The sequence below is a fragment of the Juglans microcarpa x Juglans regia genome, chromosome 5S, assembly GCF_004785595.1.
Source record: "Juglans microcarpa x Juglans regia isolate MS1-56 chromosome 5S, Jm3101_v1.0, whole genome shotgun sequence".
NCBI lineage: Eukaryota > Viridiplantae > Streptophyta > Magnoliopsida > Fagales > Juglandaceae > Juglans > Juglans microcarpa x Juglans regia.
The window spans coordinates 28,285,423-28,299,892 of NC_054603.1; the positions used below are offsets into that span (position 1 = coordinate 28,285,423).

A 14,470-nucleotide genomic window follows, 5' to 3' on the forward strand; every position below is an offset into this window, starting at 1 on the left:
TATGCTCCTCCCACTTAAACCAAATCCTGGACATTCACTCGACCTTCGTCCGTTGATTAATCTGTCTATCAATCTCGGCCGTGTTTTATGATGACTTTTTGGTAGTGCCTGACTTACGATTCGGCAGTGGAGTGTAAAGAAATTTATTATTTTATCATTATTTATTATTATTATTATTTAATATTTTATTATTATTCTTTCAGTATTATTTATAAAATATCTAAAATTACCTCCCTCCCCAATCCAGCCCTTAGCAGATGAAAACGTGTACAGAGTTGACCCAAATATTCCTTGAATTTACAATTCCACCCCTCCTACAACCTCTATTAATCCGCCATTTCTCTGATCTGATCCAAATCTGCAAATCCATTCTCCGAAAACGCAGAATGAAACAATCCTCACGTGCGCCATGGATCGCCTGCTAACTCGCTGACTCAGACCACCGGCCTTTTCACCTTCTTAATTTCTCCGTATCCCGGCCACTAAATCGATCTTCTTGTCTCTGATTCATCGCCATCGTGGCTAAGAGATTTGAGGGTTTTTGTTTTGGGTTTCGGAGAGCATAGCAAATATGCCTTCCGTGCCCCTTCAACTCTTGATGGGTCCTTTCGTTCCTTCATTGACTTCCTTCCACGGTGGATCGTCTTCTCATCGTCTGAAACGTCTCGAAAAGAGTGATCGGCGTGGTAATCTTAGTTAACATTAGGTTCCCCCCCCCCCCCCCCCCCCCCCCCACAAAAAGTTCCTTTTCTTTAGTGATATTTCCTGGGGTTTTCTCGTCTCTTTGTGGCCTGCACGAGATTGCAACCGACTTTGTCGGTGAATCGCAGATCGAGAGAGGATTTAAGAGTTTGCTTCCCCTGGTTTTGGGTGGGGTGATAACGATTGCGGAAGTTTGTAGCTTTTTGGTAAAATTCTAAATACGCGTTCCGAGTTTGCCGTAGCTCTGATATAATCATATAAGGTACTTTTATTTGTTAACTTCAGTACACTTTCGATGCATATTTAGTTTCTTGTCCGCAGATGCTTTTAACTGATATGTGTTAAGACCAGGATTTTGACTTCCATGAGTATTGATGAGAACCTTTAAACTCCTTACATTAATGAATCTGTATAATAATCCGATTATCTTGTTCTGTATTGTTTTGTTTTATGACTTCGAATATTATTCATGTTATGTTCTGAGAATGTTATTACCTATATCAAAAGAGATGTTCTGAGAATGTTATTAAATGCGTGCATTCGAAAGTCTCTATTTTTACTTTTACGAATTCTGTGTATTTTTTATATGAAATGTAAAACCGCAGATTGGGAGTGATGTAAATGTTTCTTAAGTGTGATTATCGTGTACCTTGAACACCGATCAGTTTTTCTGATGGAATATTATTAATTTTCTCATCACTATTACTTTTTTCCTGGGACGTAGATATGAATTTTACATTTTATGTGCCACAATGGGATTTTTCGGGGTAACTTATTGGGTAAGATGCACCTCCACTCCTTTAGTTTGTATTGTTTCCAATGTGATATCTTGGTTTTTCAATTTTTCTAATTATACCCTTAAATGCTGGCCTTCAGTCAATTCAGATACCAAGCTGCATCTCTTGGAGAGCGGTAAAAGCTCTCTCTTTGTCCAGGAGGGCATTCAACCATTATACTTCCGTCAAACTTTAGTACTTCTTGGCAAACTTTTTGTTCTCTTCCATACACATGCAGAACTTTTGTACTTCTCCCCCCTTTTTATTTAAGAACGCACTTTAGAACATACTTTTGTACGGGCTGTTACTAGAAATTGTTTTGAGATTCAAGCTTTCTACTTTCGTCCCTTTTACAGGAATGGGGTATATCTCTATGTTTTGATGTTTCTAATGTGCATGTGCTGCTGTTTATGCTTGTAGAACCTGATTTTGTCGATGGACACTGAGTTTTGCGATTTAAATGTCCTTGGAGATGCTCTTGATAAGTCATTAAATATCCAAGATGCTCAGGAGACAGATTCTGCATCTGATGGGCATGAGGGAGAGGAAGACTTGTGTGAAAAGGATCAAATATGCCAAGCTGCTTCCCCTAAGCGCTTAAACAAGTGTGTAACCTTTCCATCATCAAATATGATGTTGCCTGCTAGTTCTTCAGATGAGGAAACTGAAAGAAAATCACATGACCTTTTTTCTGAGGAATCCAAGGATCAAGCATACTCCCGATCCATATCTTTGCCTGTAAGTTCTCATCATTGGTATAGCTCTGTGTTTTCGATTTTCCACCTCTGAGTTTCTCACTTTTGCCATACTAGTAGGATACCCTGTTGTTGTCAGTCAAAAGTATGAAATATGACTGCACATTTGCTGTTGTGGGTGTCACTTTTGATGACCCTTGCCCCGAGCCGCCTTTTGTGTTGTGAGCATGTGTATATGTACATATATGCATGCAAGCACCTCTTGGTTTCTTTTTTCTTTTCTTTTTTCGTTTTATATAGGTAAAGCACCTCTCACTTTTCTATCCCAATAATCTTTGCTGTCTTGTTATTTTGGCTGGATTTTGTTTTAGCAATAGATTGCAAATGTGTGAGACGTGGCAGAATCATGTGCGTTTTAAAAAAAAAATTGCTTATTGGGTTCGTATTTTGATATGCTTTCAGCTTCCCCAGGTTTCATTGTAAACTGATTTTTCCCCTTTCTTTTGGCACTTTATCCTTGGATCTTTCAATATCATAGACTCCTTTGAAGCTTGTATCTGCCCTGAAAGGTAGCCGTGGGAAAGAAGGGGTTCTGCAGGAGAAATTGACAGTGAAATGGGCTCCTGATGTGTATGACCCAACGCCCACATCAGTCTCGCACTCAGTCAAAAGCAAGAGCTTGCAGAAGTCTAAGAACAAGAAAAATGAAAAGAGAAATGGGAAAAAGGGGCAGAAGGGTAACTGTTCACAAGGAGGCGGTCGCAAAGACAAGAAGCAAACACGCAAATCCTCCAAAGTTCCTGATAAATTTGGTAATTTTGAAGTTGGCAGCTCCAACTCCTATTGTGGAAGTAGCTTCCGTCAGAAATCACACTCCGAGGTGCACTATTCAGTTGGAGAAGCTTCGTGAGTCACATTTTTGTTGGATATATCCCATCTTTTGTGACAGTGTGTGGATAAATAAGTATTCACCTTGTTGGTTTTGTTAGTTTTGATGGACTAAAAACTAAGTGGATGCCACATGCAAAGTTTTGTTGACGCTTTGGTGATAAGCCTCAATGACTTGGTTTGAGATATTGTGTGTGATGCTTTGTAAATAGAGCCAGTTTGATTTCTAAGTTTGTATTGTCATGAGTAGAATTGTAATCCATGTCTTGTTTGTGATGAGAGAGTTCTGCCTAGCGTTAAGTATTGTAACATATATTCCTTTTGATTCCGTAAAAACTGGTACAATTCTACTTTCAGTGCTCACCGGTGTTTTGCTGGCTTTTCTTAGGCTTGCGAGCTGAAGGGTTGTCCTGAATCCTGATGTTTGGAAGTGGGAATGTTTCAGTTTCCAGCTTTACCATGAATTATGGCTTTTTTGCACCAATTTTACGTTTTAGCCTTTTTAGGTTGATTGCGTTTTGAATGATGGGGCTGGCTTATGCTGCAAAACTCTCGTTTCTTTGAGTTTAATCTCTTATGCCATATCAAGGTTCTATTTATTTAGAAAATTCAATTTCAGTCTAGTAATGTTACATACAGTTGTAGAGTGTACAAGTATCATGCAATCGTTTTGAAAAAGAGTAGAGTTTATTATTAAAAAATTAATATTTTTTTTCATGAGTTTTGTATTTATTTATTTTTTTCAAAGTGATTGTGCGGTGCTTGCATATTTACGACTGTAACTATTATTTTTCTTTCAGAAATAGAACCCATTATTAGCAGATAATATGGCAACAAAGTTAACACACTGTATTTCGTATTTTAAGGAAAATGATTTGGGAACCTTGGTCATAAATATAATTGCTAGAGCAAACTGTCAAAAATGGAGTTTGGAGAAGAAATGAACTGTCGGAGAGAGAGAAGAGAATTAAATTGAAGGTAGGAAATTCTTGACTATGTAACGCTCCGATTTCGAAGGTTTAGAGAGTTGGCTTTTAATATTTAATATCAATTTCAATAAAACAACTATTAAATCCAGAAAACTCTATAAAATGTTAATCTATTTAATCAATCTAAATATCTAAGTTCTTTCATGGGGACAACAAAGAAATTCTCAGTAACATAAATTAGAAATTCTTCAAAAACTCAAAAATATCCTTAACTCATTAAATCAAAATACCTGGAAAATAAATCAGTTTACTAACTACGACTCTCAAATAAGTACTTGTACCCTCAGACACTTATTCCACTACGATCATCACACCTTGCTAAAACTTCATACTCTTGTTCTCTAGCTGAACTATCAAAATTATCTGAAAACTATATAGAGATAAGGGGTGAGTTATCAATAACTCAGTAAGCAGATGACATATACTAGTGTGTAAGCATGAGCATTTATAGAGTTCAAAATGTAGAACAAAATATTTTCTTTCAAAATGCAGAATCAGAATATTGTTTTCAAAATGCAGCGTCAGAACATGTTATCAAAAATATTAAAGCAAAAGTTCGAAAATATTCATAATCAAAATCTCTTTGGCATAGCATAAACTGAAACATCACATCTTATCTCATCACATCAGAACATATACCATGTTTAACCCCCATGGTAGGGTTGTGCAAATCTCGGTAGCTAACCGAGCAGAAACAAAATGTGAATCTTCCCCTTATTCATTCTCGGAGCCCTGAGTGTGTGCCCATAGGAAAGATCATGCAGAAAACCACTTTGTTTCCAAAGTGTATGCACCAGAAACAGAAAAGTTGGTGCCAACCCGAACAGAGGCCACAGTTTTACACTCGTGGTAAGGTCAGAATGGAATAGAAACAAAAACAGAATGTTATGCCAGAGGTTTTCAGAAATCACATCATATCATATCAGAGTACATAACATGTTCAGAGCAGAACAAAATCAGACTACAAAAACAAAATTTATGAACAAAATTTCATATTCGCTCTCTTTGGCAAAGTTTAGAAACAGAATGTAAAAAATAAACTCATGTCTACACCATTCATAACAGAAAATACTTTCTTCTTAAACAGAATCTCATGAGTAATGCAGAACAAATAACTGAGGTAGTTCAAATTTCTTTTCATAACCAAATATGTATATTTTTCAAAAAGTCAACCTCAGCTCATTTTATTTTAATGCAAAGTTTAACATAGGAATCCCGCTTACCTAGACTTCTTAGCTTTTTTAGAATTTTCCTAAAAAATGTCGAACAATAATTAATCGCCACCTATACATAATAATGTAATTTTCATAAATTTCCAATCCAATACATATTTCAATATTTAAGCCTAAGATGCTAAAATGACCTATTTTAATTCTTCAAAAACATAACTTCACGTAATCCTAAAATATCGTCACATTTTCTAAATTCATCAATGCCCCAATAATTAGTCCGAACAAAACACAAAATCTAACTTATTTACTAATGAGATCAAATTATAAAATAATAAACTTGTATAACATAATTATATAAAAAAACTATTAAAGTATACAAAGCAAAAATACCATCTAATTAAAATAGACTTAATTAGTCTCTCTTTAAAGAGTTCAAAATAAAAGTCTTGCACTACATTGTACTTCTAGAAATATAAAAAAAAAAATGAGTTTGACTGGGTCGGGTGTTACAGTTATTTCACATTAATAAATCAATCTATTCATTATTACCACATAAATAATTCAAATAATACTGATAATATTAGGGATTTTTACAAGTATTATTACTCGTACACGAAAACGACGGGGTGTTCGGTACCCAACACGTCAAATTACAAAGGTTACTAAATGCTACGGCCGTTTCCGTCATACAATTACAAACCGAGTCTTTTTCGGATTTTTCATTAAAAAAAAAAAAAATCCTATCTACTGGAAGTCCCTAGCTTCGTCTTGGCACTTAAAAGTTTGAACTCTCCTGGCGTTGTTACATGTTTGTCAAATTGCCCAAATGGCTGTGTCTTCCTTTCCTTTGTCTCTCCCTCTCCCGCATGCCATAAACCACCACCAACTCCCATCATCCCTCTTTTTATCTCGCAAACCCACCTCCTGTTTCTTCATATCCTTCGCCTCCGCACAACACCACGAGCAACTCACAGTCCCCTCTCCGCTCTCTGATTCAACTCCAACCCATCAGCTCCTTCCAGACTTCACCCCAAAGCAACTCCTCGACACCCTCCGTCGCCAGAGCGACGAGTCTTCAGCACTTAGCATATTCGAATGGGCCTCAAAGCAGCCCAATTTCACACCCGACTCGTCGGTATACGAAGAGATTCTTCGTAAACTTGGGAAGGCGAGGTCTTTCGAATCCATGACAAGTATCTTGGAAGAAATGAAGCTCGCGGGCTGTGAGATTAGCGCAGGTACTTTCTTGATTTTTATTGAAAGTTACGCCGAGTTTGAATTATATGATCAAGTTCTTGGTGTTGTGGAAATGATGGAAGATGATTTTGGGCTAAAACCCGACACGCATTTTTGTAATTTCGTGTTGAATGTTCTTGTTGATGGTAACAAGCTTAAACTGGTTGAAAATATGCATTCAAGTATGGTTCGTAGAGGAATTAAGCCGGACGTTTCTACATTTAATATATTGATAAAGGGTCTTTGTAAAGCCCATCAGATTAGGCCGGCCATTTTGATGATGGAAGAGATGCCAAGCTATGGTTTATCACCCGATGAGAGGACTTTCACTACGATAATGCAGGGGTACATTGAGGAAGGTAATATGAGTGGTGCGTTGAGATTTAGAGAACAAATGGTGGAATCTAGGTGCCCATGTACCGGTGTGACAGTTAATGTTTTAATTAATGGATTTTGTAAAGAAGGTAGGATTGGGGAAGCGTTGAGTTTTATTCAGGAGGTGTCCAGTCAGGGCTTCCGTCCGGATCAGTTTACGTACAATACATTGGTTAATGGTTTGTGCAGGGCAGGGCACGCCAAACATGCTTTAGAGGTTATGGACGTAATGCTTCAAGAGGGGTTTGATCCAGATATATTTACATATAACTCTTTGATTTCTGGGTTGTGTAAATTGGGTGAAGCTGAAGAGGCCGTGGAAATTCTCAATCAGATGGTTTCGAGGGATTGTTCCCCTAACACTGTCACCTACAACACTCTAATTAGCACATTGTGTAAGGAGAACCGAGTGAAAGAGGCGACTGAACTTGCTCGTGTTCTTATGAGCAAGGGAATTTTACCTGATGTTTGTACTTTTAACTCTCTGATTCAAGGTCTTTGCTTGACCAGTAATCATAGAACTGCAATGGAAGTGTTTGAGGAGATGAAGAATAAAGGGTGCCAACCTGATGAATACACTTACAATATGTTGATTGACATCCTTTGTTCTCTAGGGAAACTTGAGAAAGCTTTGAGCCTGCTTAAAGAAATGGAGTCAAGTGGCTGTGCACGGAATGTAGTTATATACAACACTTTGATCAATGGGTTCTGCAAAAACAAGAGAGTTGAGGATGCAGAGGAGATGTTTGATCAGATGGAACTCCTAGGGGTTTCAAGAAATTCGCTGACCTACAACAGCCTTATTGATGGCCTTTGTAAGAGCAGGAGGGTGGAAGAGGCTGCTCAGCTTATGGACCAGATGATAATGGAAGGACTGAAGCCTGACAAGTTCACTTACAATTCCCTGCTCACGTACTTCTGCAGGGCGGGGGATATTAAAAAGGCAGCAGATATAGTTCAAAGTATGACCACAAGTGGCTGTGAACCAGACATTGTAACCTATGGGACTCTTATTGGGGGCCTGTGTAGGGCAGGTCGAATTGAGGTTGCAAATAGGCTTCTCAGAACTGTTCAGATGAAAGGAATGGTCCTGTCTCCTTCGGCTTATAATCCTGTGCTTCAAGCATTATTCAAACGAAAGAGAACAAAAGAGGGCATGATGCTTTTTAGAGAAATGGTGGAGAAGGGGGACCCTCCAGATGCTATAACATATAAAATTGTATGTCGTGGGCTTTGCAATGGTGGAGGACCAATTGGAGAAGCTGTTGATTTTATGGTTGAGATGATGGAGAAAGGATTCATCCCGGAATTCTCATCATTCATGTATCTGGCTGAAGGACTTTGTGCTTTATCCATGGAGGACACACTATTTAAGCTTGTTGATATGGTCATGGAGAAAGCCAGCTTCTCAGACGGTGAAGTTTCTATGATAAGGGGATTTCTCAAAATCCGTAAATTTCAAGATGCATTAGCAACTCTTGGAGATATCCTAGATAGCCAATATCCCAGAAAAGCATACAGGCGAAGATGAAATTAAAATGCTATTGCACTAAACGGTAGGAAGATAAAGGCCGCTCTTCCTGGTTGCTAATCTGAAGCTTTTGGATTACCCTTCAGTCCAGCAGGTCATCTCTGTAAGGGTAATGCAAACTATGAAGGGATTTTAGAAGATGATGTTTGACTTATACTAGATTGAGTCAATACCAAGTAGTAATATTGTCTTTTGGTTTGCCTTGTGGAGGAAATTCCCTCTCTTTCGACTTCATTGTCAATATTTGCGGAAGATGAAGATTAGCTATTTTTGTTGTGTTAAGTTGGCCTGTATCTCATTTCTTTGCAGATATACCATTGTTCCCGGCTCTGGTTTTCTAGTAATGACGTATAAAGCCTTCAGGCTAAGCAATTAACTTGTATTAGGTTACAACCAAATTGCCCATCTACATAGTTGAGCTTCCCCTTAACCTCACGAGGTGTTATATTTTATATTACGCGGAGAATAAAATAGGATGAGTCCAGCAATCCTGATAGCTTCTGCTTCTTAAGCATGCGTTTTACATGTTGAAGGCTAGTCCCTTCTCTTCAATACATAACTCATTATTTACCAATTACGAGTCTATAATCCGCGCAATGCGCAGACTGTTATTTACGCTGGATTTTATAGATCTATATTTAAATATACACTATACATAATCACTATCACAACTATTCAAAATTAAGAAGTAATAATAATTGGTCAATATATAAATACATTAAAAATGGATAAAAAAAAATGTATGTCAGATATATATAAAATGAAGCATGCATATAAAAAAGAATCAACTTTACTGATAAATATTTAATGGTCAATTTACAATATTGAAAATGTAATATACATATGATTGTTCAATTTAAACAAATCTAAAATAGAGACAATTAGTACGAGACAAGATTTTATATTTTTAATTTACATATAGAAAGATTATATTTGAAAATATTACATCAATCTACATAATTTTTTTTTTTCCTGAATTTTTCTCCTCTTGGATGGAACCTCATATTTATGATTATCTTCTTGTGTATTTGAGTTGATGTGTACAATAATTTCCTAAAATAAAATTAGTATCAATAATAAATGTCTATGTATAAAACATTTTAATCATTATGTTTCACGTCCTAATTCTAGCTTGTGCTGAGGAGCTTTGTCTCTTGTGGTAGGCAAGATTTGGCTTCTAGTCTTTTGATTGAGAAGGGCTGTAAGGAGGTTTACTAGGCAGGAGAAGAGTCAAATGGCTGAATAAATAATCAAAAGGTGGAGTACGTTCAGTGTGACAGAGGAGGAACAACATGAGATCAATCTTGATATCAAATGTAGTGGTTAGAAGACGAGGAAAGTAGTGCTTGATAGGTCTGGTAGTATCAGATAGACCCATTAATAGGGAAGCTTTCAAGTCCATGATGTTAAAGGTTTGGAGACTGAATGGAACAGTGCTGTTTAAGGAAGTTAGCATGAACATGTTTATGATTGAGTTCCAATATGAGAAAGACTTGCTGAAGGTGCAAAGGTGTAGACCGTGGTCTTTTGATCGTAACTTGTTATGTCTAAACACGTTTGATGGTTGACAGGCTCTGAAAGACATGATCTTCGAGAGGGAGTCGCTATGGATGCAATTTCACAATATTCCATTCGGAGGCATGACTAGAGAAATTGGCACACAGATTGGTAGTAAGGTTGGCGAGGTTGAGGAGGTAGATGTGGATGAAGAATGTATCGGTTGGGGACCTTTTCTAAGGGTGAAAGTGGCCATTAATATTACTAAACCTCTTGTGAGAGGGATACTTCTTAACTTGGATGGGAACAAAGTCTGGATTTCATTCCTCTATGAAGGGTTACCATCCTTTTGCTTCAAATGTGGAATAATTAAACATGGGGAAAATGGATGTTTAGTAGACTCTACTACGAGTTCCATGCATGGCAACACTCAAACTCAATATAGGGGGCTTGGCTTAGAGCTCCGATGGTGAGAGATGGGCCTAAAACCAGTCGTAGTGGCAATGGAGGGAGGAAGAATACAACTGCACAAAACTCAGAGCTACATGGAGAAGACGATGATGTGGCAGGTTTCAAGGCTAATTCTGGAAAGGATGTGGGAGGTGCTGAAGAGGTGGCAGAATCAGTGGAATTACCTAAGAAATCAGGAAGATATCAGGAAAGTTTCCATAGAGAAGAGATGGCGGATATTAGGGGTCAAACTCCAAATATGGAAGGTAGAAATTTAATTGAAATTTTTTCACAGGAGGAAGAAGCTGTTGGATCTAAGGTGATTGAAAGATCTAAGGCAATCAAGGTGGTGAATGCTGAGAGGGTAATTGATAGAGCTGATGTGGATAAAAGTTATAATGTGACTACTCAATTGGAAACTTCTGAACTTATTAGCAAGGGAGGCTTAGATGTCAGTCCATTAACTCAGCACGGGGATGGTCAGAAACTTCTCAAGTAAACAACAACATACTAGCTAGTGAAGGAATTATGAGCATTGAAAATAACCTGAATAAGTCCATGGTGAGCAGGTGGAAGAGGAGGGTTCGAGATAAGAATGTTATGTCTTTAGACCACACAAACATGAGCTTAGGCTACATATCTCATGAGAGCCCAAAGGCATGTAGGAAAAGGGAGAGAAGAGGAAGGGGACATGGAGCTAACTCAGAGTCTAAGAGGAGTAAATGTTTACAGAATGAGAATGTAGAATACACCAATTCATTGGTAGTGGCTAGTCCCCAGCCCTGCCAAATGCAATGAGTCTATTAATATGGAACTGGCGAGGGCATAGGAACCTTCGGACAATTAGAATACTTAGCCTTTTGACTAATGATAAGTGCCCCAATTTGGTGTTTCTGGTGGAAACCAAAAGCTCAAAGAACCATATGGAAGAAATAAGAAGAACCCTGAGATTTGATTGATGTTTTGCTGTAGATAGTTTGGGATGCAGTGGTGGACTTGCATTACTATGGAGATCTGAATGACAAGTGAGTATTTGCAACTATACAAGGTGGCAAATTAGTGCCACTGTTCAAGAACATGAGAATGGCCCCACTTGGATCTTCACAAGTTTCTATGGTCATCCTGACACTTCTAAGAGGGATGATAGTTGGAAACTTATGAAATATCTTAAACCACCATCACCTATGCCTTGGATTAGCACTGGGAATTTCAATGAGATATTAAGCCAAAGTGAGAAGTTTGGGGCAGCATTCAGACCTTATAGATAGATGGAGTCCTTCAAACAAGCAGTCGAGGATTGCTTACTAAATGACATTCACTCCTTCTGACAGAAGTTTACTTGGTCAAATAATAGGCATGGCAATGAGTTTACAAAAGAAAGGATTGATCGAGCCATGGCCAATAAAGAATGGAATGACTTGTTTCCAAATGCACTTTGCAATGTGTTACCTACAGTGAAGTTCGACCACTCACCCCTCCATATCAGCATGCAAATGAGTGATCTAAGGAGAATAAGGTCTAATGTGATATTTAGATATGAAGCTGCTTGGAAGTTAAGGGAAGAGTGTTCTAAGACTGTAGAAGCAGCTTGGGGCAAAAGGCCTATGGGTGATAATGGGGCCTCCATGATTAGATACAAACTTGAGCAATGTCAAAGAGCTCTTCTGAAGTGGAACTAAACTAAGCAGAATCAAGGTGCCAGGGTAGTTAAAAGAGGAATGGCTAGGATTGGAGAGCTTCAAGAGCATGGAGATGGTAATCATATTTCAAAAGTTCAGGAAATTAAAAAAGAAGTGGATCCTTCTCTGGCAGAAGAAGATCTGAGGTGGAAGCAACGAGCCAAGCAGCACTAGCTAAAGCATGAAGACAAAAATATCAAGTTTTTTCACATGCAAGCCAGTCAAAGAAGGAAATCTAATGCAATCAGAAGCATAATTGACCAGAATGGAGTCATAATGACTGAGTAGAATAACATTGGTGCTGTTTTTATAGGTTTTTTCTTTGATCTCTTTACCACTTCTTTGCCTACTAATCTTCAGAGGTGTTTGCATGGTTTGGCCACTAAGATTACTGATGACATGAATGAAAGGCTAATGTTGAAATTTACTGAAGAGGAGGTGAGAGAAGCAGTCTTTCAAATGAATCGAATGGGCTCACCAGGTCCTAATGGTTTTCCAGCTCAGTTTTACCAAAACCACTAGGATGTGGTAGGGAAGGAATTCTGCAAATGTACTCTACATGTGCTCAATCAGGGTGGATCTCTCCAAGATGTCAATGATACCTTCATCAGCCTCATTCCCAAAGTCAAGAATCCTAAGAGATTGGCTGATTTTAGGCCTATTAGCCTGTGCAATGTAATTGACAAGACTGTCTCTAAAACTCTGGCTAATAGGCTAAAATCTATCCTACCTGACATTATCTCTTTGAATCAGAGTGCATTTGTACCTGGAAGGCTAATTTTTGACAATATTTTGGTGGCTTATGAGACTCTACATTCCATGAACTCTCAGATGAAGGGGAAGACAGGGTTTATGTCTCTAAAGCTGGACATGAGTAAGACCTATGATCGAGTAGAAATGTGTTTTATGGAAGCTATGACCAAGATGGGGTTTAACCAACACTGGATTACCCTTATTAGATCCTGCATATCATCAATCTCTTATTCCATTTTGGTTAATGGAGAGCCTCAATAGAAATTCATACCTTCTAGTGGACTTAGACAGGGAGATCCCCTATCTCCCTATCCGTTTATTCTATGTGCAGGAGTACTATCTTCTCTTTTATCAAAGGCTGAAGCTTGTGGAGACATAACCAGTGTTCAAGTTGATAAGGGTCCTACCAGAGTCAATCATATAGTTTTTGCAGATGATAGTCTCTTATTTTGTAAGGCTAATCCTGAAGAGTGGGGTCGTGTGTTTCATATTCTTGAACTGTATTAACAACCCTTTGGACAAGTCCTGAATAAAGAAAAGACTTCAATTTATTTTAGCAGGAATACAGCTACTGAGGCACAAAGAACAATCCTAAGGATAGCTAGGGTAAAGTCTACTAGAGTTCTCAATTTGGCCATGCTTTCCAAGCAAAGTTGGAGAATAATTCTCTGTTGGCACATGTTTTCAAGCAGAAATATTATAAGAAGGTAAATATGTTGGAAGCTAAACTGGGGTCAGGGTCTTCTGATGCTTGGAGGAGCATTTATGTAGGTTTGCAGCTGCTCAAAAAGGGGTTATTTTGGAGGATTGGCAATGGCAAAAGTGTAAACATTTGGACATATAGGTGGTTGCCAAGACCACAATCTTACAAAGTGGTATCATCTAGAGCTGATTTAGAATGCTGTGAGAAAGTAGTTGATTTAATTGATCTTGATCTGAAGCAGTGGAAGGAAGAGTCACTACAACAACTATTCTCTACTAAAGAAGCTGAGTTGATCAAGTCCATATCAATTAGTCTTTATGACAGGATAGATAAACTGGTATGGTTACATACTACGAAGGGCAAATATTCTGTCTGAAGTGCTTATCACCTCCACAGAGAACTTGAGACTAGTAATGAGGGAGAAGCATCGAATGAGAGGGTGGATTAGGAAGGTTGGAAAGCAGTGTAGAGAATGAAGGTTCCAAATGTAGTGAAGATGTTCATTTGGAGGGCTTGCAGTGAAGCTCTCCCCACTCTATCCAATTTAAGGAAAAGAAAAGTGGCTGAGGACAGCTTATGCCCCATTTGTAGATTGGAGCTTGAGACCTCAGGACATGTTTGATGGGAGTGTGGTGCTGTTAGAGATGTGTGGAGTCAAAGCTGTAGAAAAGTCCAAAAGATGGTATTCCATAGTGAGTTCTTTCTTGATATCTGGAACAATATGATTAATCTTCTCAAACAAGAGGAACTTGAGGAGGCTGCTATAATATCGAGATTGCTTTGGACTAAAAGAAATGAGTTTTCTCATGGGAGAGGCTTCAGACATCCTACTCTTCTACTCAGAAAGGCTAGTGATGAATTGGAGTTATTTAAAAGCTCAAGACAACCATCTCAGAATAGATCCATTCAAATGGCACTTGCACAACGTAAGTGGCAGAAACCAAGGGAAGGAGTATACAAACTGAACTGGGATGCTGTTGTAAATAGTGCAAAAGGCAGAATTGGCATATGTGTGATTGCTAGG

General features: G+C 38.2%; 2 protein-coding genes across 2 annotated transcripts; both read left to right on the plus strand.

The window, feature by feature from the left end:
- The first annotated feature begins 238 nt into the window (after positions 1–238).
- LOC121266963 lies at positions 239–3,417 on the plus strand. Its single transcript, XM_041170830.1, has 3 exons — positions 239–964; positions 1,899–2,216; positions 2,712–3,417. Exons 2-3 carry the CDS (start codon positions 1,914–1,916, stop codon positions 3,081–3,083), a joined length of 675 nt encoding a protein of 224 aa, XP_041026764.1. The 5' UTR covers positions 239–964; positions 1,899–1,913; the 3' UTR covers positions 3,084–3,417.
- Positions 3,418–5,937: 2,520 nt separating this feature from the next.
- Positions 5,938–8,794, plus strand: LOC121266962 (pentatricopeptide repeat-containing protein At3g53700, chloroplastic). The gene has a single exon (XM_041170829.1). The coding sequence runs from the start codon at positions 6,049–6,051 to the stop codon at positions 8,362–8,364; it is 2,316 nt and encodes a 771-aa protein (XP_041026763.1). The 5' UTR covers positions 5,938–6,048; the 3' UTR covers positions 8,365–8,794.
- The last annotated feature ends 5,676 nt before the right edge of the window (positions 8,795–14,470 follow it).

Excerpts from the sequence above, each read along its gene's own strand:
- LOC121266963 (XM_041170830.1), top strand. The coding sequence starts at position 1,914 with ATGGACACTGAGTTTTGCGATTTAAATGTCCTTGGAGATGCTCTTGAT. Across the intron at positions 2,217-2,711 it reads CCCGATCCATATCTTTGCCT|ACTCCTTTGAAGCTTGTATC; the intron begins GTAAGTTCTCAT and ends TCAATATCATAG.
- LOC121266962 (XM_041170829.1), top strand. The coding sequence starts at position 6,049 with ATGGCTGTGTCTTCCTTTCCTTTGTCTCTCCCTCTCCCGCATGCCATA.